A 22,682-nucleotide genomic window follows, 5' to 3' on the forward strand; every position below is an offset into this window, starting at 1 on the left:
ATCTCCGAAGAGCATGACCTCCGTCTTGCCCACATTGCACTGTAGGCAATTGGAGGTCATCCAGCTGGATATGGCTCTCATTCCTGCAGCAAAAGAGCTTTTAACTGCTGGTGTCATGGTCTGGAAAGGGAACAAAAGCTGGGTGTCGTCAGCGTAGGATAGTGGTGTGAACCCGTACTCTCTCACAATTTCGGCCAAGGGGGCCACACACACTTTAAACAATGTGGGGCTTAAGCATGAGCCCTGTGGAACCCCCTTGGTGAGCTCCCTAGAGATGGAAAAGTGGGAGACTAATCGAACACTTTGTGAGCGGCCAGTGATGAAACTCTCTAGCCATGATAAGGCCACTCCGTCGATCCCTACCCTCTTCAGACGACTGATAAGAATGTCATGTGACACCGTGTCGAAGGCAGCGGACAAATCTAACAGCACCAGAATCATGGAGCCTCCTCTATCCTGTGCCATCCGGATAGTATCGGTCACGGAGAGGAGAGCTGACTCTGTGCTGTGATTTGGTCTGAACCCAGATTGAGAAGGGTCCAGACAGTCCGCTGCCTCGATGAATTTAGACACGTGTGTATTGACATGCCTCTCAGTCATCTTACTCAGATGGGGCAGGAGGGAAATCGGACGGAGGTTGTTAAGGTCTGACCATGGTAGCGCCGTATTTTTACAAATAGGGTTCACAACTGCCCTTTTCCAGGCACTGGGAATCTGCCCTTCCTTAAGGGAAAGGTTGATCAGGGTTTGAAAGCTCGGGGCTAGTAAGCTACCCAGAGGGGCTATCATCTTTCCAGGCAGGAGGTCTGTGGGTGATCCTGATTTAATTTGGCTATATAAGGCAGTGACTTCGGACAGGCTAACCTCTGGAATCGAGGTAAACTGGCAGCTTTCATTCATTGGTAGTCGGGGACAGGAAGAATTAACATTGTTCTTGATATGGTGATTTTATCATAAATTAGTTCAATCTTATTCTCAAAGAATGTGGAAATATCATCGCATAGAGTTTGAGTAAAATCATCAGGGCTTTCACACACTGTGGGCTTAACAAATGATTGGAGAATTTTATAAAGTTCTCTTGCTGAATTCCCTGCTTCTGATATTTGTAATGCAAGACTATTTTTCCTAGCTTGTTTTATATGTTTGTAATAATTTGATTGGGCCTCCAGATATAGCTTTTTACTGGCAGGTGTATGTGTTTTTCTCCATGGCTTCTCCAGTCTTCTACATTGCTGCTTCTCTACCTTCAGATCTTTAGTATACCAAGCTTCCTGCTTAGAATTGGGATACTGTTTATGCAGTTTCAGTGGTGCAAGTAGGTCCACTGCCTCTAGGAGTGCTTTGTTAAACTTAGTCAGACCTAATTCGATATCATCATCTTCAGAGAGGAAAGGTTCATTCCAGGCTTTCTGAAGTTCTTCTACAGTAATTTTGTGCCATTGTCTTCTCCATACTGCAGGGAGTGGCTTTTGATGTGGTGGATGAAAACCTAGTAAGGTGAATCCTATCACATAATGATCCGACCAACTAACAGGAATTGGGGGACAACATGTTATTTTAGGACAATTAGTTAAACAGCAAAAGCAGTTTCTAGCAAAACAGGGAATATACTGGGTTGCCCCGGCAACCGACTATACACCAGTATGGCTTCAGGTAGAGAAATGCAAAACAAAGGAAGAGTGTCATATGCAACGGTGTCTGTGTTGAGGCAAAGACTGTGAGAAGGAATATAGAAAGATACCCTCTTGTAGACACAATGGAAACCTTCATGGGTTTTATGGGAAGCCCTCACTCACCGACCTGGTCGGTGACATGCTTCATCATCGAGCCCACCAGGAGAAGCCGAGTGCCTCCCTGGTTTGCTACAATGCCAGGTTACTGCGGAGCTGGATTTGGTGACAGTGATGTGAAAAGTGATGTTAAAAATGTCTAATACTGTACCATCAAAAATGATTTATTTACTGGTCAGTTTAGACATGGTTAAAAAAGGTATGTGTGGAAGAACTACCACTGATTATGATGGGAGTTTCCACTTAAACTGGGGTCAACATGTTTCTGCCCGTTATAAGTGTAAGAATTACGTGGGCATTCGTCAGGACCGTGTAGCGTGTACCTTGGCGGTAAGGGCGCGCTAACGCCCACCCTGACCAAAGGACGTGAAAGTTAAAAATTGTGCTATGTGTAAAAAAGTGCAAAACAAAACACAAACCACAAGTTGTGGGATTTACCTCCACTCAGAGGAACCTGTATAGTCTGGAAAAGAAAGAAAGACAAACATACATGTAGGACCAAACATATAATTAAGGTTTGGTCGTTTGTGGTTGTCTTGACAGTCTCTGCGTTAGAAACGCCATGGATTGGTCTAGAGATAGACCAAGTACTATAAATCTATTTTAGTGCCAGAAGCGCTGTATGGTTGCCCAGGGGGCATTACAGGCATGTGGGCATGCACTATGGCGAAAGAAATGCAGGCCGTAGGACAGAGTGACTATATTACAGCACTCGTGAATAGCGATCAATTGACCAATAATAATGGCCTGATGTGCTAACTCCTAAAGGTATTGGGTGACACGCAGGAGTTGGGTAAAAAGATCTCACTTGTGTAGTAAAAGATCCACGCCCCATGGGTCTCGGGAGGGGGTGGAAGCGAAAATGGCACACCCTGAAAGTAAATTAAAAGAAAGAAAAGGCTCGTAAAATATCGGCTGACAGTAGTAGGTAGAGAAAGCCATCCTGAACAATCTGCGCCCACTGGCCCTCCTAACAGCAAATATGTAAATGTAAATTGATACTTGTATAGCGCACTACTCACCCGCAAGGGTCTCAAGGCGCTTGTACGAATACCGCTGTGGAACCGCTGTGGAACAAATACATATCCCCACTCATCCAAACATATCTTTAAAAACACAAAAATCGCACTTCTAAAAGTAGACAAGAAGATGGAGGTTAGCATCAAAGGGTCTAAGACAGAATCACTATGGGCGAATAGCAACTTTAGGTACAAAGGGAAAAGCCTTACCTTCGATACCTGGATAGAGAAAGGTATCTGCTACCAGCACTAACTCCAAAATGGGGAATACTCCATCACCTTCTCTGACCTCAAATCAAGACACCACCTAAAAGACATCGAACTCTATAGGTTCCTGAAAATAAGAGCAGTCTTATCAAAGAAGAAATTAATTATCCCCCAACCCTCAATCTTCCGATATGTATCAAACATTAACAAACTAGGACACCAAGTCTCGCAGCTCTACAAGCTACTACGTCCCAAAACCAACAAACTTAATGAAAAAATAATAGCCTACTGGGATACTGGGACAAACAGCCTAACACCCCACTCAATTAACAGGAATGGGCAACTCTGTGGTCTTCGGCCTCGCGTAATAATATTCCCCAGTTCTAGCACAAACTAAATTTGGGCTGCTTCACAAGGCATTCTGGACCCTAGCTCGACTATACTCATTAGGCCTCATGGAGGACTCACTCTGCTAGAACTGTAACAAAGAGAAGGGGGACCTAGCACACCTTATCTTCAAATGCCCAACACTCAAGGTATTCTGGGGGAACATCTTTGATTTAATTAATAATCTGTTTGAGTGCAAACTAACAATGGAATTCCCCACCCTCACTTCGGCATTTATATGCACGAATTTGAGGACTGAGCAAGATAAAGAACTAATGGACCTTTTACTGACAACAGCTGTGAAAATGGCACTAACCAACTGGAAAGACACAAGCAAATCTAGCTACAAAGGATGGATCAACTGGGTCACACATCTCAGAGGAGCGGACAATATTGCGCTACAATACTCACCCAGGAAAGCTTCCTCGAGGGGGATGTGGGAAGCGCTGGACACTTAGCTAAACTCTTATGCTCCTCCATAAACAGTTGGTTTGCACAAACATCGTACTGGCCCTCGGCCCAAAAGTGTGGTTCCCCAACATAGCCGGGTGGGCTCGCATGCGGACTCAAGCATCCTGAGAGAGTTCCAGATGTAATGCAGTATGTACAGCTGATCCCAATGTTATGTTGAGCGACTGTACCTCTCTACATGCCTGTCCTATTCCTCTTTTGTTTCACTACTAATTTTTCTGTCTTTTCCTTCTTACCTCTCTTTCGCTCTCAAAATACAAGCAGGAGGGGCTAGCTATATATTCACCATTGTACAAACGACTAATACCATTTTTGGCTAACCGTGCAACAGTGGTTGTGATTGTATTCTTATATATAAATAAGAAAAAAAAGTGCTACACTAATACTAATTAGAACATTGAATTGTTGGGCGCTCCATTGAAAACAATGGAGTGCTCCGGGCTTATAATGGCTGGTATAAGCCTGGAGCTCCAACATTCCAATGTTTCTTTGTTCACAGCTCTGGCTGTGAACAAAGGCTTCAGGGAGCCTGAGGGGATTCCAATCCCCTCACGCTTCCAAAAGGCTTTGTTTTTTTGTTAGAACATTCTGCCCTCTGGTGACAGAATGTTCTAATAGCCTTATAGCCCTTCGTAGATGGGCTATACCGCTATTAAAGTCCCTCTCCCTTGTTAAAGGCCATCGCCTTCGAATCGGGGCCTTTAACGCTGGAGAGGGCTTTTAATAGCCGGTATAGCCCTCTACGGCGGGCTATAAGGCTATAATACAAGTGACAAATGCCTGGGCTGCAGTTTAGCAGAGTCATTCCTAGCAGGGGTTCCAAGGAAGTGGAAATCATGGGAGTACAGTAATAAGACTGCATAGGGCATACATGGAATGGCAGAGGAGGGGTTGTGGGACTGTAGAGTTAGCGGAACAGGTTGTTTTAAAAGCATGATGAATTTATTGTATTTATTTGTGTATGTATAGTTTTATATGGCCCATACAAGGGTAATCAGAGCACTTCAATCAATCAATCAGTATTTTATAAAGCGTGGCTACTCACCCATAAGGTGGATCTGTGCTTCAGTCAAAGAGCCAGGTCTTGAGATCCTTCCTGAATTACGGCAGTTATGTAGATTGCCTAATGTGCAGAGTTCCAGGTCTTCACAGTGAGGTAGGAGAAAGATCTTCCTCCAGCCCTGGTCTTGCAGTTCCGGTGGATGGTGGCCAGGGCCAGTTGGGCAAAGCGGAGTTGTCTGCTGGTAGTGTAGAAGGAGAGGTGGTGGTTGAGGTGTGCAGGTGCGGCATTGTGGAGGGCTTTGTAGGCGTGCGTGAGGAGCTTGAATGTAATTCTTTTGTTGAAAGGTGGCCAGTAAAGGTCTCTCAGGCGTCAGTGATGTGGACGTTGCTTGTGATGTTCAGGATGAGTCTGGCGGAGACGTTCTGGATGCTCTGCAGTTTCTTTAGGAGATTCTGGGTGGTGCTGGTGTAGTCTGCTGCCGATGAGAGCATGGGTGACGGTTTTCCTAGGCTCAGTGGGGATCCACTTGAAGATCTTACAAAGTAGGCAGAATGTGTGAAAGCAGGAGAATGAAGCAGTGTTGATCTGGCGCTTCATTGAGAGGGAGGAGTCCAGGTTGATGGTGAGTTTTTGTGCGTGGTCAGTGGGTTTTGTGCTGCGGGCCACCAGACACTTCACATATACACAATGAACACAGTAGCAAATAAGACAATAAGACGTTACAAGAAAGTGATCATCATTCACAAACATACGCAATACAGGGGCAGTTATATAGTGCATGTCTAGTGCAAAAATTGACAAAAAGAATGAAAATATTTCCCTAGGAGGGAGAAGCATGAGACACATCAGTAGTCAGATCTCTACTTCGAGAAAGGGATAGTGAGTAAAAGAAAGAAAGACCACATTTTGGGAATCAAGACACTGGGCAAATGTGAAGGTCAAGACGAAAGCATTGTAGTTTGCTCTAAAAAGAAGGCAAGGAGATCGTGGTCCGAATGGGGGTCATGATGGCATTCCATATTCTGGGGGATGAATAAAACATGTTCTACACATTCATCTACTCTATCGGAATTGGACAGCCATAGGCCTATGGTAGTTTTATTTCAATAATTCTATTTTCTTCTTTCTCTTTCATTATTTTTTACTCTTGCTCTCACTACAGGTTCACAGCCAGAAGCTTCTCCAGTGGTTTCACCTCAAGGTGACGAAAATGATCCAAACCAGATCTGCCTCCATCATATCTGGAAATTCTGTAGAAACCAATGTGAGTGCTCAGGGTCAACATTCTTCTTGCAGGGGGTGATGCTCAGAAGAGAAAGAGACGGTGTCGGCTGGTGACATTTGAAAGGTCTGTAAGACTGACCGTCATAAAGGGGCTCGGGGGGGATTCTCCCCCGAGCATGGTTGTCAATTCACCAAAATTACAGGAGTAGCGGAAGTGACATCACATAGCCACTGACTCCCAGATGATTTAGCAGGAAGTGACTTCACAAGACCTTTGACCCATCCCATGACATCACAGGAAATGACATCACGTGACATTTTACTTGTAGCAAACATAGGAAGAGAGGCATCTGACCTTTGGCTAATACATCACACAAAGAGTTGGGAAAATCTCATGCAGGTATAAATTAACTTCTCTACAAACAAACATACGTTATTAAAATCTAATCAAACAGGGCCCGATTCACAGAATGAATTTAAGACTCAATCCTAATCTTACTACTATTTTGGTATTCACTGAATGCACTTACTACTTTTGGCATTCACAGAGTGAACTTACTACTTTTGGTATTCACAGAAGTTAGGATTTTGTCTTAACTCTGTCTTAAGTCTGTCTTAAATTTGTCTTAAGACAAACTTAAGAAAAAATCCTTACTTCTGTGAATATCAAAAGTAGTAAGTGCATTCTGTGAATACCAAAATGGTAGTAAGTTTAGTATTGAGTCTTAAGTTCATTCTGTGAATCGGGCCCAAAGACATTAGCTGAATCAGAGAGAATCTTGAGATGCAGGGTTCAGAAAAATTTGCAAATAGTATACAAGAATGGAAAGTATGATAGCCGAGTTTATATCACCTAATATCACATAAGTCGTCTCAGTCCTTCACTTTCTTTCATTTTGCCCCCTTTTATTTATCTCGCCGTTGACCAATCTCAAAAAGCTATACATTCTGAGCTATACTCACCAAAGTTTACTCTACACCCTCTCTTATGCGTTCACATGCAGCTGATCTCTCCTCACCTGTCAGATGTTCAACATTTCCTGGATCTCCTGTTCCATTTTTTGAATAATTCCTGCCTCAGTATTACACTATCCCCTTTGTGCAGCCTTTATGCCACCATCCTAACCCACAATAGTGCTATCACCGTACCCCTTCATGTTGATGGTAATTCTGTATACCTGACTGAATAAATTAACAATGACTTACGGTACCAAACATTCAGTCCAATCTCCTATGAACAGAGTACTTCTCTTTTTGCAGTTTCCCAGACTGTCTGGCTGGGCCTCTCTCAGTGCTTCAAAATCGCCTGGCGCATAATATCTCTGCCCTCCACTTCACCGTTTTATAGAGGAAGAGAAGCAGTCTTTGCGTCTGCTGTCTTTAACAAGCATTTGCAATGCAATAGGACTCGCATTAGGAAAGTTTGAGCTATTGGTATTGTAAATAACACATTTTTAATTTATGTGTTGGTTTTGAAAATAATGAAATTAATAGCTTTGTCATTTACAATGCCAATAGTTATAATTTTCGCAAATGTGACGCCTATAGCATTTGTAATGCAATATGTGTTGTATTTACGTGACTTAAATGTATTGATATTACAAATAACAATGGCTTTTACTTTTTAAAATAATTATTAATTAATAAAAGTTATTGTAATTTTTAATGGCAATAGCTTAATTTTTTGTAAATAATTTTTGTGAAGATTATGTTCAGTGTATTTTATTGTGACGAAAATCCAAGAACAGAAGTGAAATATTAACATCTTTTTGTGACATTTGTAATAAAGCTTGAAACATTGAGAGAACATATTTGAACCACTTGTTGAATGGTTGCACAGATTGATGCTGTGGTGGAGCTGAGTGATGTTGTGGTGGCGACGAGTGATGCTGTGGCGTTCAGTGATGCTGTGGTAGCGCATAGTGATGTTGTGGTGCCCCTGAGTGATGCTGTTGTGGTGCTGAGTGATGTTGTGATAGATAGAGTGAGTGTGATAGATAGAGTGAGTGCAATAGATATAGGGAGTGAGAGCAATAGATAGATAGATAGTCAGGGCGATAGATAGATAGAGAGATAGAGTCAGGGCGAGAGATAGATAGAGAGATAGAGTCAGGGCGATAGATAGATAGAGAGATAGAGTGAGGGCGAGAGATAGATAGAGAGATAGAGTCAGGGCGATAGATAGATAGAGAGATAGAGTGAGGGCGATAGAGAGATAGTCAGGGCGATAGATAGATAGAGAGAGTCAGGGCGACAGATAGAGAGATAGACAGACAGACAGATAGACCGAGTGCGGGCGATAGACCGAGTGCGGGCGATAGACAGACAGATGGTTGTGTGTGTGGTGTGTGTTTATGGTTGTGGTTGTGTGTGTGGATGTGTATGTGGTGTGTGTTTATCGTTGTGGTTGTGTGTTTGTGGATGTGGTTGTGTGTGTGGTTGTGCGTTGTTGTGTTTGTGTGTGGGGTTGTGTGTGTTGTGTGTGTTGTGTTTGAGGTTGTATGTGGTTGTGTGTTGTGTTTGGGTTTGTGTGTGGGGTTGTGTGTTGTGTTTGGGGTTGTGTGTGTGGTTGCGTGTGGTTGTGTGTGTGGTTGTGTGTGTGGTTGTGTGTTGGGGGTTGTGTGTGGGGGGTTGTGTGTGTGGTTGTATGTGTGGTTGTGGTTGTGTGTGGTTGTGGTTGGGTGTGGGGGGTTGTGTGTGTGGAGGGTTGTTTGTGTGGAGGGTTTTGTGTGTGGGGTTGTGTGTGTGGGGTTGTGTGTGTGGTATGTGTGTGTGTGGGGGTGTGTCTGTGTGGGGGTGTGTCTGTGTGGGTGTGTGTGGGGGGGTGGGAATGTCTGTGTGGGGTTGTCTATGTGGGGTATGTATGTGTGGAATGTGTGTGTGTGCGGGGTTGTGTGTGTGGAGGTTTTTGTGGGGGGTTGTGTGTGTGGGGGGAGTGTCTGTGTGTGGGGTTGTGTGGGGGGGTTGTGTGTGTGTGTGGGGTTGTGTGGGGGGTTGTGTGTGTGGGGGGTTGTGTGTGTGGTATGTGTGTGGGGTTGTGTGTGTGGTATGTGTGTGTGTGATATGTGTGTGTGCGGGGTTGTGTGTGTGGTATGTGTGTGTGGGTGTGTGTGTGTGTGGGGTGTGTGTGTGGGTGTGGGGGGGTGGGATTGTGTGTGTGTGGGGTTGTGTGTGTGCGGGGTTGTGTGTGTGGAGGTTTGTGTGGGGGGGTTGTGTGTGTCTGTGGGGTGTGTCTGTGTGTGTGGTTGTGTCTGTGTGGGGTTGTGTTTGTGTGGAGTTTGTGTGTGGAGTTTGTGTGTGGGGATGTTTGTGTGGGGGTGTGTGTGTGTGTGGGAGGGGTTTTGTGTTTGGGGGGTTGTGTGTGGGGGGTTGTGTGTGTGGGGGATTGTGTGGGTGTGTGGGGGGGGATTTGTGTGTGGGGGGTGGTGTGTGTGTGTGGGTGATTGTGTTTGTGGGGGGTGTGTGTGTGGGGGGGGTTGTTTGTGTGGGGGGAGTGTGTGGGGGAGGTGTTTGTGTGTGGGGGGAGTGAGCTTGGCTAGCACAGGGCACAAGATGCAAACAGTCAGAACCTGTTCTAACACATTTCCTAGAGCGACAAGACTGGTGACGGTACAGTCGTCGTCACGCACGCGTGTAAAGAAGTAACCCCCATCCTGCCTCTGTGCGAGCCAAGTATTTTTATGGAATGACTCCCTCTTAATATGCCATCAGTTATTCAGTAAAAAACAAATGTTTATATGCATGTGTTTATGGTATTTGCATAGCGCGAACCTCGCCAAAAGGCAGCATAGCAATTAGCAGAATAGCTTGTGAAACTATTGCGGTATCAGCATAAGACTTTTGAAGGAATTACAAAGAAACGGGAGGGGTAGGGATCCCCGCGGCAGTCTGCTCTGGTGATTGGCTGGGCCTTGCCACAGTGCAATCCAACCCGGCGGTAAGCACCTGCAGAGAGCAATTTTGCGTGCAGCCCACCAGCGAGAAAGAAAAAAAAAGGTCTCCAGCATTGGCGCTATTGGAGGAGGAATTCTATCAGCATTACCGCGCGAGAGCAGCAAAGGCATCCATCGCACCTGTAAAGATAACTTTTTTTGAGAGAAAAATACTAAATAGTATTTTGGATTCCAGATTTATTCACACTCAACTTGTATGTTGCCATGAGCAGAAATATTTCTTTCGTGGTTCGGAACTGTGTTAGTTAGCCACACGAGCAGGAAAGATCCGGAAATGCGCGTAGGCTGACAGAAACAGATACTAGCACGAAGCAATGGGCACGGAGTGCATTATAGACGTACAGGCCCGATGTGGAAGTAAATAGGATGTCCTTCATTATGCTACCTGCAATAACAATATCGCCGGAGCCCTCGTGGGACCAGATCACAGGGCTCAAAGTGATCATTTAAAGGGAGCGTTTCCCAAAACCATGGAAAAGATAAACAGCGTGTTCGCTCAATTTTAGAGTAACCACTAGGTGGCGTGCCCCCCCCTTGGTAATGAAGAAAGCAACGAATTGCGGTCTGGATTTCGTGCAGTCTGTGAGGTGACTTTGTGGTGTAAGAGGCTATTGTATTAGTGCTCAAACTGTACCTCTGGGTTTTTTAAATACACCAAGTTCCTTCCGTCTAAGACTTCAGCAGTGCCCAGACTCCGGAATTCGAAGAGGCTGCTGGTGAAATCTTGCAGCAGACAGCAGAACGCCAACCGGAAGTTCGGCAGCGTGAAGCCGGTCGTGGGGCGGGACATCCGCCTTCTACGTGAAGCCCGCTTCCACGGAGTGCCAGAGAGCAGCATTGGTGACGCGGGCGGGGCTCCCATGCCTGAGGGAGAGCCCCGCGGTGGCTGCCGAAGTCAGGAGTGGCGGCGATGCGGTGAGTGGGGTTTAGTTGTAAGGGGGGTGCGGGGGGGTGTGTGCAGAGGGGGGTAGGGGGTTGCGGCGGGTGTATGCGTGCGTGTCTGTGTGTGTGTGTGTCTGTATGTGTGTGTGTGTGTGCGCATGGGTGTGGGGGCGGCAGCGTGTGTATGGGTGCGCGCGACTGTGTGTGTGTGTGTGCAGGGGGTGGGGGCTGGCTGTGTGTGTGTGTGCTGCGCCGTGTTTGCATGCAGTGCGTCTGCACAAGCGCATCTGAGAGGCGCGCTCCCGCAGTGAAAACTGGAAATGGAAAAGCGCGCGGCACACTCGTGTCTTCATTCCCAGATACGGGCAACAATAGGTCTCGAGCAGACGCTGCTCGACCTAACTAGGAGAATTCATATAGGACAAAACTAAACTAACTTCTGCAGGAAGGTCGATTTTAACTTTCTATTTTACCCTCCTTCCTGTACTGCACATTGACTAATTTTCTCCGTGTTACAACTCTCGTGACAATCTTTATCGTGACTCCCTTTGGTCCCTTGGCAAGAGCACGCATCCATTCACTGATAATGCATATTTGAAAGTCTCTGAGGAAATGCAAAGTGAATTTTGTATGACAACATAATCACAGACATATTTTATGACAGGCTGGGACCAGGGGTCATACGCGAAATGTCAGGGGTCGCAAATGCTTGCTGAGGGGGGTCGCAGTTGCGACCCCAGGCAACCCCCAATTGACTCCATCTCCCTGAGAAATTTGTCAAAAAAAGAGTGTGCAAATGGTGCATTTCTTTTAACAATTTTTATTAAAGAACTAAACAGTAGCAGTAAAGACAGGACATAGGCAGTTCATCTGTATATGCATACATTCAGGTACAAGTAAAGCGTGCATTATCATACTGGAGTATCGAGCAGTATGACGGTCAGTATAGAGGGTACACTGTTGTCAACAGGTCTGGGAGTCACCACTTCTGCACATTTTGTCGGTACGGGAAAATGTGTAGTCACATCCGTGTTCGCCCCCTCCCGTAGTGCATTTCTCTCCCGTCTAAGTTCCACCATGGGAGAGATACAGATATCCCCCTATATTTATTCCAACGCCCCCACTTTTGATCCCATTTTCGAGGGCAGCCTCTACCTTTATATACAATTTTCTCCACAACCATAGCATGGTCCATGTCGTTAGCCCAATCCTGCAACCTTGGTAAAGTATCCACCCCCTACTTCTCGGCAATATTTCTCTTCGCAATGCTCCATCCCATGGTGGCCCATGATTGTTCGGTTTGGGTGATGACTGTTACCTCCCAGATATTGAGGAGGCATAATCGGGGAGATGGATGTATGGGTTTATCACAAGATCTAATCATTTGTCTGGTCACGTCTACCCAGCATCGCTCTATATGGGGGCCTTCCCATATAATATGTATGAATGTGCCTAATTGATTACAAGGTCTCCTGCCCAACATAAATAGCAATTTAGCATCGAAATATACACGGTATAGAATCTTAAGCTGGGCCAGCCGGAGTCGCATCGGGATGGTTACCTCTCGTGGGAGGTTAGCGCTTCGATCCAGTCCTCATCAGTGATAGCACCCATGTCCGCCTCCCAATTAGCACGCAGTTTCAGCATTTGATCTGGCTGGTTGTTGATAAGCTTCTTGTATGTTAAGGAGACAGCCTTGCTGTCCATTGGGTCCAGGAACAACCTGTCTTCCAGAGGAGAAGAGTCTGGGAGGGAGGTGTCAGTAGGAAGGGCGGAGTCTATGGCATGGCTAATCTGAAGATACCGGAAGTGCTCTGATGGTGCAAGCTGGTATTTGAGCTGGGGTTCTGCAAAGGATGCCTTCTTGCCCTTAACCCACATATCCCCCACCGTGGAAATGCCAATTGTGCCCCACTTATCGAATCCTGCACAGGCACTGGGGCGTCCCAGGATGTCGAGCACCCACAGGGGGAGTAGCCTTTGTCAGGCGCCCGCGCCATCCCATCCGCCTCTGAACTCCATGCCACACTTCTACTGTACGGGCCGTAGGGCCGGTCAACCCCAGTTTCTTGGGGTTTGAAAATAGCGCTCTATTACAGCCGCCCTTCCCCATTAATCACAGGTCAGTTCGAGAGCTGGGGTCGAAATGGGATCCAAACACCCATTTGTTAATGGCAATTAACTGAGATGCCTGGTAGTACAGGCGCATGTTCTGCAACCCGATGCCTCCATCGTACCATCCCATAGTAAGCTTATGTATGGCTATCCGAGGTGGCCCATTATCCCATAATAAATTTCTAACTGCTGAGTCGATCTGCGTAAAATATGAATCAGGGACCGGGAAAGGGGTGTTTTGCAGGGCATAGAGAAAGCGTGGTGGGGTAAGCATCTTGAATAAAGACGCCCTGCCCAGAAGGGTGAGGGGCAGCCTTCCAGTGGGTGACATCAGATCTAAATCTGTGCAACATACCCAACAGATTCCGTTCATAGAACGTTGCCTCGTCAGTTGTTATAAAGATGCTGAGGTATCGAAAACCCTGGATCGCTACAGGCATGGTATAACTGCAAGGGCTCTGCGGCGGATCACCCCAAAGGGAATATGTAAGAAAGTGGCTCTATATAACTGGACCAAAGTAAGGTACAGTGTGTGTAGAGTCCCCAGTCTCCAGCGGTATGGCAGAGGTTAAAGTTAGATATAACCTTACTCTCTAGTGGTAGCTTGGCCGAGCAGTAAGGCAGTATCAGAGGACAGTGTAAAGCATTTGTTGTACACACTCAGCAAATGGTCTCATACACTCAAGAACTGAACTCTAGGCCAATTGTTTTATATCAAAAGATATAGTGGTTTTATTTTAGAACCAACAAGTATCAAAATATACTTTTCTCAATATGAGTGACTTTAGGTAATTACTTTGCAAGAAGGCAATAGACTTAGTAAGTACAATAGCTACAGTGGTTGCAATAGGCAACACAATTTCAAACACAATTTAACATTGAGCTCAATGGTTTTTGCTAGATAAATGCAATTGATTACTTTATGGATTACTTTTCAGACCCCAGGACTGGATCTTAGATTCAGTCCCGGGACATGTACTGTCAACAGTTAAGTAACAGCGTTTTGGTTACAGTAGTGATTTTTAAAGAATATAAATGTATTTTTTTTTTAATATAAATGTATTTTCAAAGTTGAAACTTTCCAGTGAAAACCAAGCAATGTTATCCTACGGGAGGAAATTCAAGTCACAGGTAAAGTAGGTTCTCGTTACTTTTGTAATCCAGTACTGGACTCCTAAGTTCAGCACTGGTATCTCTACCTAAGACACGTAAGTAATTACGTTTTAGTAGTTGGTACGATTTTTAAGGAATATTTGTAGTTTGCAAAAATCGACACTTAGAAGAAATTTCACAGAAAAACAGTCAATGGTTTCCTATGGAAGAAAATTCAGGTTACTGGTAAGTACAGTTATAATTACGTTTGCGGTTCAGTACTGGGCTAAAAGGTGCAGTACTGGCTTCTCTCCTGATCACAGGTGAGTAATTCGGAATTCGTTATTCGGCCGATTTTATGTATTAAATATTTTTATTGAGCATAGGCAAAAAATGCACCTCAGCGACATCTGTAAGGGCCGCCACCACTCTAGGGAGGCCAAGGTCAGCGACCCCGCGGATACCCCACATAGGGCCAGCGGGTACGTCATCTTATTAACACAGCAAGCCGCCTACAACCCAATGGGCCGGCCGCGTCTTAAGAGGTGCTACAACGGTGCAAGCTAGTCAGTGCTAGTGCATTGGAAGAAAACACGAGAAACAAAGAACTGTAAACAACCCCACCACCCACCCCACCCCAGCCCTCCCTTCTCCTTGTCCATGTCCGGAATCCAGCTATATGTCGTGAACCACCCTCAACAGTCAGTGGACGCTACGCGCGTGGGGCCTGTGCGCTTACGGGTGTGTGTTTTGGGGTCCGGGAGAGGTGTTTCCGCCAAGCGTAGCAGACGCAGGTAGCGTGGGCAGCTCACCTCCCGAAACTCCCCGGTAAGCAAGGCGAGGAATGGCCGCCAGAGTTCCGCAAAGTCCGCCCCCCTCCCTGATGCTGCCAGCGATAGTTTCTCCATTCCCAGGATCGCCCATAGTCGGTGGAGCCACCCCAGTTGTTGCGGAGCTTGGGTCGCCCTCCAGTGTGCCACAATGTTTTGGACCGCAGCCCCAAGCGCAAGCGCGATCAGGCGCCCGCGCCAGGATTTCAGAGGATACATGAGTGCGTTTGGGAGGCCTAGCAGAATGTACGCTGGGAAGCGCGGCAGTTGTGTGTCCAGATGTGCATCTATAAGATCCAGGATAGGGTCCCAATAGGGGCGCAGCGCCTTACAGCTCCACAGCAGGTGCTCCAGTGTCCCTAGTTCCCCACATCCCCTCCAGCATCTGTCACTGATTCGGGCATCCCAGTGGTGTAGTCTCTCAGGGGTGTGGTACCAGTATGTCGCGACCTTAGTCAATGTCTCGGTAAGGCCAGTGTGGTGCGCCGAGTGTCTGGCTCTATGGTACACCCCCTCCCATTCCTTCCTAGTGAGCTGCCTCCCCAGATCCCTCTCCCACCGGACCTGGCCCGCATTGTATGTGTGTGCCTGTGTGAGGAGCAGCTGCTGATAGAGGTCCGATATCAACTTCTTATCCGAGGTGCGTGTCAGCAGCCATCGTTCGTAGGGCGTGAGGTGCCGTTGGGCTCCGGGCTGGATCGAGGGATGGAGCACCCAGTGGCGCACCTGTAGGTATTGCAGGCGTTCCGATTCGGCCACGCCGTAATCCGCCTTGACCTGCTGGAACGGCAGGATGCCCTTGATATCGAACATGTGTCCTGCCGCGCGACAGGGTGTCGTCCGCCACGTCGTGAACGTGCCGGTGTCCAAGCCCGGCGTGAAGTCTGGATTCTCAAAGATGGGAGTCATGGGTGAGGGGAAGGTGGTCAGCCCCTTGGTCACGGCTACTCTATCCCACACTCGCAGGGCGGTGCTGGTGATTTCAGAGGCGTACAAGTTAGGGGGACGGTGTCGACGCGGAATGAAGGGCACGCCTTGGAGGGTACGGCCGGCCACTGCCTGGTCCAGGAAGAGCCAGTGCTTACCGGACTCCAGTTGGAACCATTCCACAAAGGTGCGCAGCTGTGCCGCCTGGAAGTACAAAGTAAGGTCTGGCACGCCGACCCCTCCGTTCGCGGGGGGTAGGGTGGCGAGAGTATGCTTGAACCTGGGTCGCCAGCCGTTCCAGATGAACCAGGACAATTCCGATTGAGTTTGTTGGAGCCAACCCGCCGGGGGGTTCAGGGGGAGCGTCTGGAACAGGTACAGAATCTGCGGCAGCAGCGTCATTTTGACTGCGGCAATTCTTCCTAGCCATGACAGCGTAAGCGGTTTCCAAAGCCGGAGCTGCTCCCGGAGCTTGCGGGTGAGGGCCTCGTAATTGGCCCGCGCAGTGCCTCGGACAGTAGGAGCCAGGCGAACGCCCAGGTACGGGACGGTTGCGTCCGACCATTGGATTCGGAATTCCGACTTAATCTCGGCCACCACATCCGGGCTCAATGAGATGTTCAAAGCCTCAGATTTGGCTTCGTTGATTTTGAAGCCCGAGGCCAGGGCGAAGGTGTGGAGCTCCACAAAGAGAGCACGGAGGGATCGCATCGGGTCAGTGAGGGACAGCAAGACGTCGTCGGCGTACAGGCTGATCTTATGCGTGTCGGCCCCAAATTTAATACCTGAAATGAGGGCATGTTGCCGCACCCTCTGGGCCATCGGCTCCATGTACAATGCGAATAGGAGCGGCGACAGCGGGCAGCCTTGGCGCGTGCCTCTGCCAATGTCGAACCTCGGGGAGGTATGACCGTTCACTCTGACCGCGGCGTTGGGCCGGCGGTAGCAGTTGAAGATGCGGTGGCGGAGTTTCTCTCCAAAGCCGAAGTGACGGAGGGCCTGGTCGAGGTATGGCCAGTGTACTCTGTCGAAGGCCTTCTCCGCATCAATGGTGAGCAGCATGCAGCCGGGTTTAGTGCGCGAACCGGCCTCAATGAGGTGCAGCACCCGCTTGGTGTTGTCGCTGGTCTGCCGTTGGGGGATAAAGCCCGCTTGGTCGGGGTCTATCAGTTGTTGCATATATGGGGCGATGCGGCTCGCTAGTATGCCAGTGTAGAGCTTCAGGTCTACGTTCAGTAGCGATATGGGTCTGTAGGAGCCGCAAACTGCCGGATCACGGCCTGGTTTGGGAATAACTGAGATAGACGCCTCCAGCAGATCCGGATGTATGGCGCCGGGCGTGTCAAACGTGTTAAACAGGTCGCGCAAGAGGGGGGCAGGCTGCTGGCAAAAGGTCTTGTAAAATGCCGCAGTATAGCCGTCGGGTCCCGGGGATTTCCCGACCTTGAGGCGTGCAATGGCCGAGATGACCTCTTCCAGGCCTATGGGCCGCTCCAAAAAGTCCGCTTGGGCTTGGGTAAGGGTGGGGAGCTCCGCGCCCCGCAAATAGGCTGGGCCGGCGTCAGGGTCGAGGTGATCCGCGTCGTAGAGCGCCGCATAGAAATTGCCAAAGGCCATCGCAATCGCTGCGTTCTCTGTGACCAGGTCGTCATTGGGCAACTGGAGAGAGCGCACTTGTTGCCTCTGGGTTTGCGCCCGAAGCCTACTCGCCAGCAGTCTCCCGCAGCGGTCGCCACCGGTATAGTAGACGTGTTTGAGGCGCATAGCGGCGTATTCCGCTACATCTTGGTCCAAGGCCGCTAACATTTTCCGCTCGGCGCACAGTTGACGCCATGCTCTGGCTGCCCCTGTGCGTTGGTGCATCTGTTCCAATTCCGCCACGCGTTGGGAGAGCTCGGCACGCTTCAGCTCCCTCTCCTTGTTGTTGGCCGTGGCGATGGAAATGATTTCCCCGCGCAGGACCGCTTTGAGGGCTGCCCACTGGGTAGCTTTGGTGGTGTCCTCATTGGCGTTGTGCTCCAGAAAACGGTTAATCGCTGTCGTGAGTCGGGCCTGGGTGTCAGGCAGCTGTAAGAGACCGTCCCGCAGCCTCCAGTGCCGTTGTGGAGCTGGCATGGCTCCCACCCGAAGCGTCGCCACCACCGGGGAGTGGTCCGAGAGCGCGGCTGGCAGTATCTCCACGCTCTCCACTTGTAGCGCCAGCTGCGAAGAGCCCAGAAAATAGTCTAGCCTCGCATACGTCTTATGCGCAGCCGAGTAATACGTATAGGCAGTAGTTTGGGGGTGCGCGTGCCGCCAAAGGTCGATGAGGCCCAGGTCTGCCAGGTGCGCGTGACCCGCCGCCGTGAGCGCCCCTACTTGACCGGATCTCTGACCCGAGCGATCCGCCGTGTTATGAAAGACTATGTTGAGGTCCCCCCCCAGCAGCAAGTGAGTGTGTGTGGTGGCTGTAATGGTCTCTAGGGCTGTATGCAGGAACTTTTCCTGACCCTCGTTCGGGCCATAAACAGAGCCCACAAGCAAGGTGTGGCCCGCGATTTGGAAGCTATAGAGTAGGAGCCGCCCTCTAACTTCGGCCTCTTTCTGGAGGACTTTCCCCTCAAAGGACTTAGCCACTAGGATCGCCACCCCTGCAGACTTCTTCGGGGAAGAGGAAAAGAACTGCCACGGGAACGCGCGGGATTTGAGTCTATGCTGGTCGCTGCGCACAAGGTGTGTTTCCTGGAGAAGGCAGATATCCGCCTTGGAGCGCTCGAGATAGGATAATATCGCCCTGCGTTTGTTCGGACTGTTGAGACCTCGCACATTAAGCGTAAGCACTATGAGGTGTCGTGGCATATCTGGGATCGTACGAGTAAAGCCAAGCCTGCCCGGCGGCCGTGACTGTGGGCCCGCGGGTCGCGAAAGACACTGCGCTAGGGGCCGCGTCAGAGCACCTCATGGCGACCGAACCCTCTGGACAAGGAGAACCCCCCCGCCCCTCCCCCCTCTCTCCCCAAGACCCCCCCAACCCCAACTGCCCCCCCAAGTCCCCGCTCAACCGGAGCAACTGGAGCAACCTCCCCACCTGGGTCCCCCCCTCCCCCGGCACAGACGCTTCCCATCCAACTCCCCGTGCCCGCCCCCCTACCCAACCCTTCTCCCCAACTGGCAAAGAAATGTGGTCCAACATTGTCCCAGGTCCAGGCTCATGGCCGCTGGACCCGTGGTAAGGTAAGTCCGTAGAATGGGGGCAGTGGTGGCGTCGCAAGCAGGTCGGCCCGCTCGAAGCACTCCGCCACAGACGAAGAGACGGAGTCACCATCAGGGAAGACCAAGGAGCGCTCTGCACGCGCCCCCGCCGCCGGACTAGATTAGCCCGAACCAACCATGGCTTGTGGAACCAGCGCGTCGCTCTCCCAGCGGTCAGCCATTGTTTGCCGGTGCCAGGCCCTGCGCCACCGTCTCCACCGCAGCCCTCTGCCCCTCTTCTATCTCAGTTGCCGCGGGGCGTCTCGGCCTGCGTCTACGTCGTTGCTGCTGCCAGCGGCCTGGGCCAGCCTCGTTAGTAGTCTTTTCTCCCGGCGAGCCATCGTCGACCACCGGCTCCTCCAGGCCCAGCACGCGGCAGGCGTCTCTGAGGGTGCGTGGCTGATGGAGGACATTGCCGAGCCGAAACACCAGGCGGAAGGGGTGCCCCCAGCTGTAGGAAATGTTGCGCTGTCTCAGTTCCGCCGTCACGGGCCGAAAGGTGCGCCGTTTCTCTAGGGTAAGTGCAGCCAGGTCCTGGTAAAGTGCCGGTGAATGGTCGCCAAAGGTGATCCTCTCCATGCGGCGTGCCTTGCTCAGGATCTCCTCTTTCGTCCTGAAGTCCTGCACGCACACCAGGATGTCCGGTGGGTGCGTTGCGTCGGCCCTCGGCGGGCCCGTCCGATGGGCCCTGTCAAGTCGCAGGGGGGCGTCCGCCTGTCGGCCCAAGACGTGGTTGAAGAGACCCTGTGTGAACTGAAAGAGGTCCTCCGTGTCCGGGGCCATTTTCACTCCTCGGATCCTGATATTATGCCGCCGGGAGCGGTTCTCCAGATCCTCGGCATGCGTCTGGAGATCCACCTGCTGGTCATGGATGCGGGCCAGCTCCTGCCTCAGGGCCTCTATTTCGGCGTCCCGTGTGTCGCTCTTCGTTTCCAGGTCTGCCACTCTCTCCCCTATGGCATCGGTGTCGCGGCGGACCTCTTTGATCTCGTCCTGGAGCTCCTTCTTTAGGGCGTGGATGTCCTCCCTCAGCCCAGTGAACAGGGACTCCAGAAAGGACCGCGTGACTGGAGCCTCGGGATCCGCTCCCCCAGGGGGTGACGAGGCCACCGTCTGTTTGTCCGCGTCTCCCCGGGGATTCGACCCCGCGGGGCCATTCCGCTTCCCCACGGTAGGGGGGGTGAAGAGGTCCTTGATGGTGCGGTCCTTCCTGGGCCTCCCGCCGGACATACCGTCCCAGAGTCCCCAGCCGCACCCGCCGGTATCTCCTTCCGCTGGCCGCAGATCGATCCTCAGGCCTTGTGGGCACCGCTCCGGCCCCGGGACAACCAGTGCAATGTGGGTGGCACCTCCGCGATCCCCCTAGCCTTCCGCCACTCCGGGTGAGCAGTGTTGTGTCGCCGCTCCACGAATCCGCAGCAGGGCTCAGGGGGGGCCGCGTGATGGGCGCAGGGGCGCCGGTTCCAGAGGACGAGGCGGGGAGCGCCGGCCGGGCCGGGCGGGAAGCCGCCCAAGATGGCGCTCGCGGCACACCGCGGTGCACTGTCCAGGGGGTGAAAGCTCAGAACGGTCGCAGGGGCCTCTTCGCAGCAAGGGGGGCCCGCTCGCCTCCGTGGGGGTCGTGGTCGGGGGGGCTCGGCTACTCGTGTGGGTGCCTCCAGCGTCTGCTCAAGTCGAGGGCCCTCGTGCTGTCCCACCACGTGCGTGGCCCCTGAGGATCCCTCCGTGCCCCCCGCGCCGACCGGCCACCACCTCTCCTGTCGAATGCCTAGGCGCGTGGGTGCAGCCAGAGATCGGGGCAATGCTGCAGGCGGGGACCTGCGACCGCGGGGGTCTCGCCGATAGGCCCTGCGCTGGCCGATCGTGATCTCGACCGTCCCGGACTATCGCCGTGTCGTGCTGCCAGTGGACGGGCCCGCGGGGGTGCCAGCCGGCCTCCGCTGTCTCTCGGTGGCCCCACGTGAAAGGGGGTCTGCTGGGCCGGGGGGGTGGGGGCCCCCCTCCACCACCGCTCCTCACCTCCTTGTTTTGGGGTCCCTCACTCGACCCAGGCCGGGTCCGCCGTCGGCCACCACCAGCTAGGCACACCCACAAGCTGCAGGTCCGTGTGGCGAGCCCGCAGAAGCCCCCGACAGGTGATTACGGGGGCCTCGCGCTGAGGAAAATTAAATTTTGGCCATGTTGTGTTCCCTAGCGCGTACCCCACCGACTCCATGTACCAGCTTAAAGTGCATGTAACTTCCCTCCTGTGCCAGTTATGAAGACGCAAATACATTTGCGTCCACCGTCAACTTGTCCTCTGTCAGACGCACCATGAATGGATTATATAGTCCGTTCCTAAATATGCTATGCCAACGTCTTTTTGTAGTACACTTTTCACTTTTTCCTGCTCTAGCCAGAGTAGGCCCTGAATTCCTGCCATCTGAACCTCTTTTGTGGCTCCTGGCTCTGCCCAGGCTACCTCTGTACTCATGAACTATGTCCTATATTCAGCGCGGCCCCTCGCGCTCAGCTCAAGCCTGCTTTCTGCCAAGACTGACTATAACCTTCGAGTTATCTGTTCCGCTCCCCGAGAATACATTCCTGCCTACTAGATCCTGTAAACATCCTCTCCAGCTGCAGAGCCAAAAGGCCGATCTGTCTTAATACAAGTAATTCATAGCCTCCGTTGCCATGCTTCCATGGAAGGCCCCGTGCCCCCACGCTTCACATGTAGACACTCAGGCGCTTATACACGCATCCACAGTTAGCATAGAATAGCTTCTACCCTAGAGACCTTTCCGCCCAGATAGTATAGTTCCTAAACATCAGATATCAGATATGATAGAAGTACAAGTTGATCTGACATGCCAGACTTCTGTCTCTTCCCGTCAGTGTAAATGTCAAGACCCCTGCACCCCGTCAGTCACACGTCATACAGCTGCGCGCGCATCCAAGCTTCCGATTTCTGCTGACATTGCAACATTCTGTTAGCACCACCCCTTGGTGCCACCCACTTGCGTCACCTGTCAGTGACGTTTCTAGCACACACTTCTAGTTCACGCCTAGTTTACGCCTCTTGATGATGTATTGGTACCACGTGTATACTGTTATCTTGTCTTCTCTCAGCTGTTACGCCTCTCACATTGAAACTTATGATGTAAATCAAGTATATAAGCTATGTAATGTCAATAAACGAGAGCGCGCTCATCTATCCCTTCTGACACCCCTGTGGTGGTCAGAACATGATATCCTGATTCCTTTATGAGGAATAAAACCCTTAGAAACTCTAACACCACGGACTCTGTTTTCTTTCCTTCTGATTGAGTTATTATTGATTAAGTACTTACCTGCATAGAAATTAAGAGAGTAAATTAATTATTTACGTCATTTTGGCGCCCGAATAGGAACCCCTCCCCCACCTCACGCGCCGGAAGGTGCGTTGCAATCCGTGTCCCCTGCCATCAGTTAGACGGACAACACGTGTACTGGCAGGATTTCCTGCATCCCCCTCTGACACACGGAGGTGACGAAGACTGCGATCAGTGCCCAGACGAGGCGGTGAGGAGTGC

The 22,682-nt window shown here is 50.6% G+C and overlaps 1 protein-coding gene across 1 annotated transcript in view; it reads left to right on the forward strand.

Annotated features, from left to right (window-relative positions):
- LOC147734640 (protein mono-ADP-ribosyltransferase PARP12-like) overlaps nt 1–22,682 on the forward strand; it is a 370,724-nt gene that overhangs the window by 112,968 nt on the left and 235,074 nt on the right. Inside the window, exon 4 of the mRNA XM_086952939.1 lies at nt 6,040–6,141. Within this exon, the coding sequence (XP_086809065.1) occupies nt 6,040–6,141 (102 nt within the window). The remainder of the gene's footprint in view (nt 1–6,039; nt 6,142–22,682) is intronic.

This window comes from Lissotriton vulgaris, chromosome 1_2 (genome assembly GCF_964263255.1).
Source record: "Lissotriton vulgaris chromosome 1_2, aLisVul1.2, whole genome shotgun sequence".
Lineage (NCBI taxonomy): Eukaryota > Metazoa > Chordata > Amphibia > Caudata > Salamandridae > Lissotriton > Lissotriton vulgaris.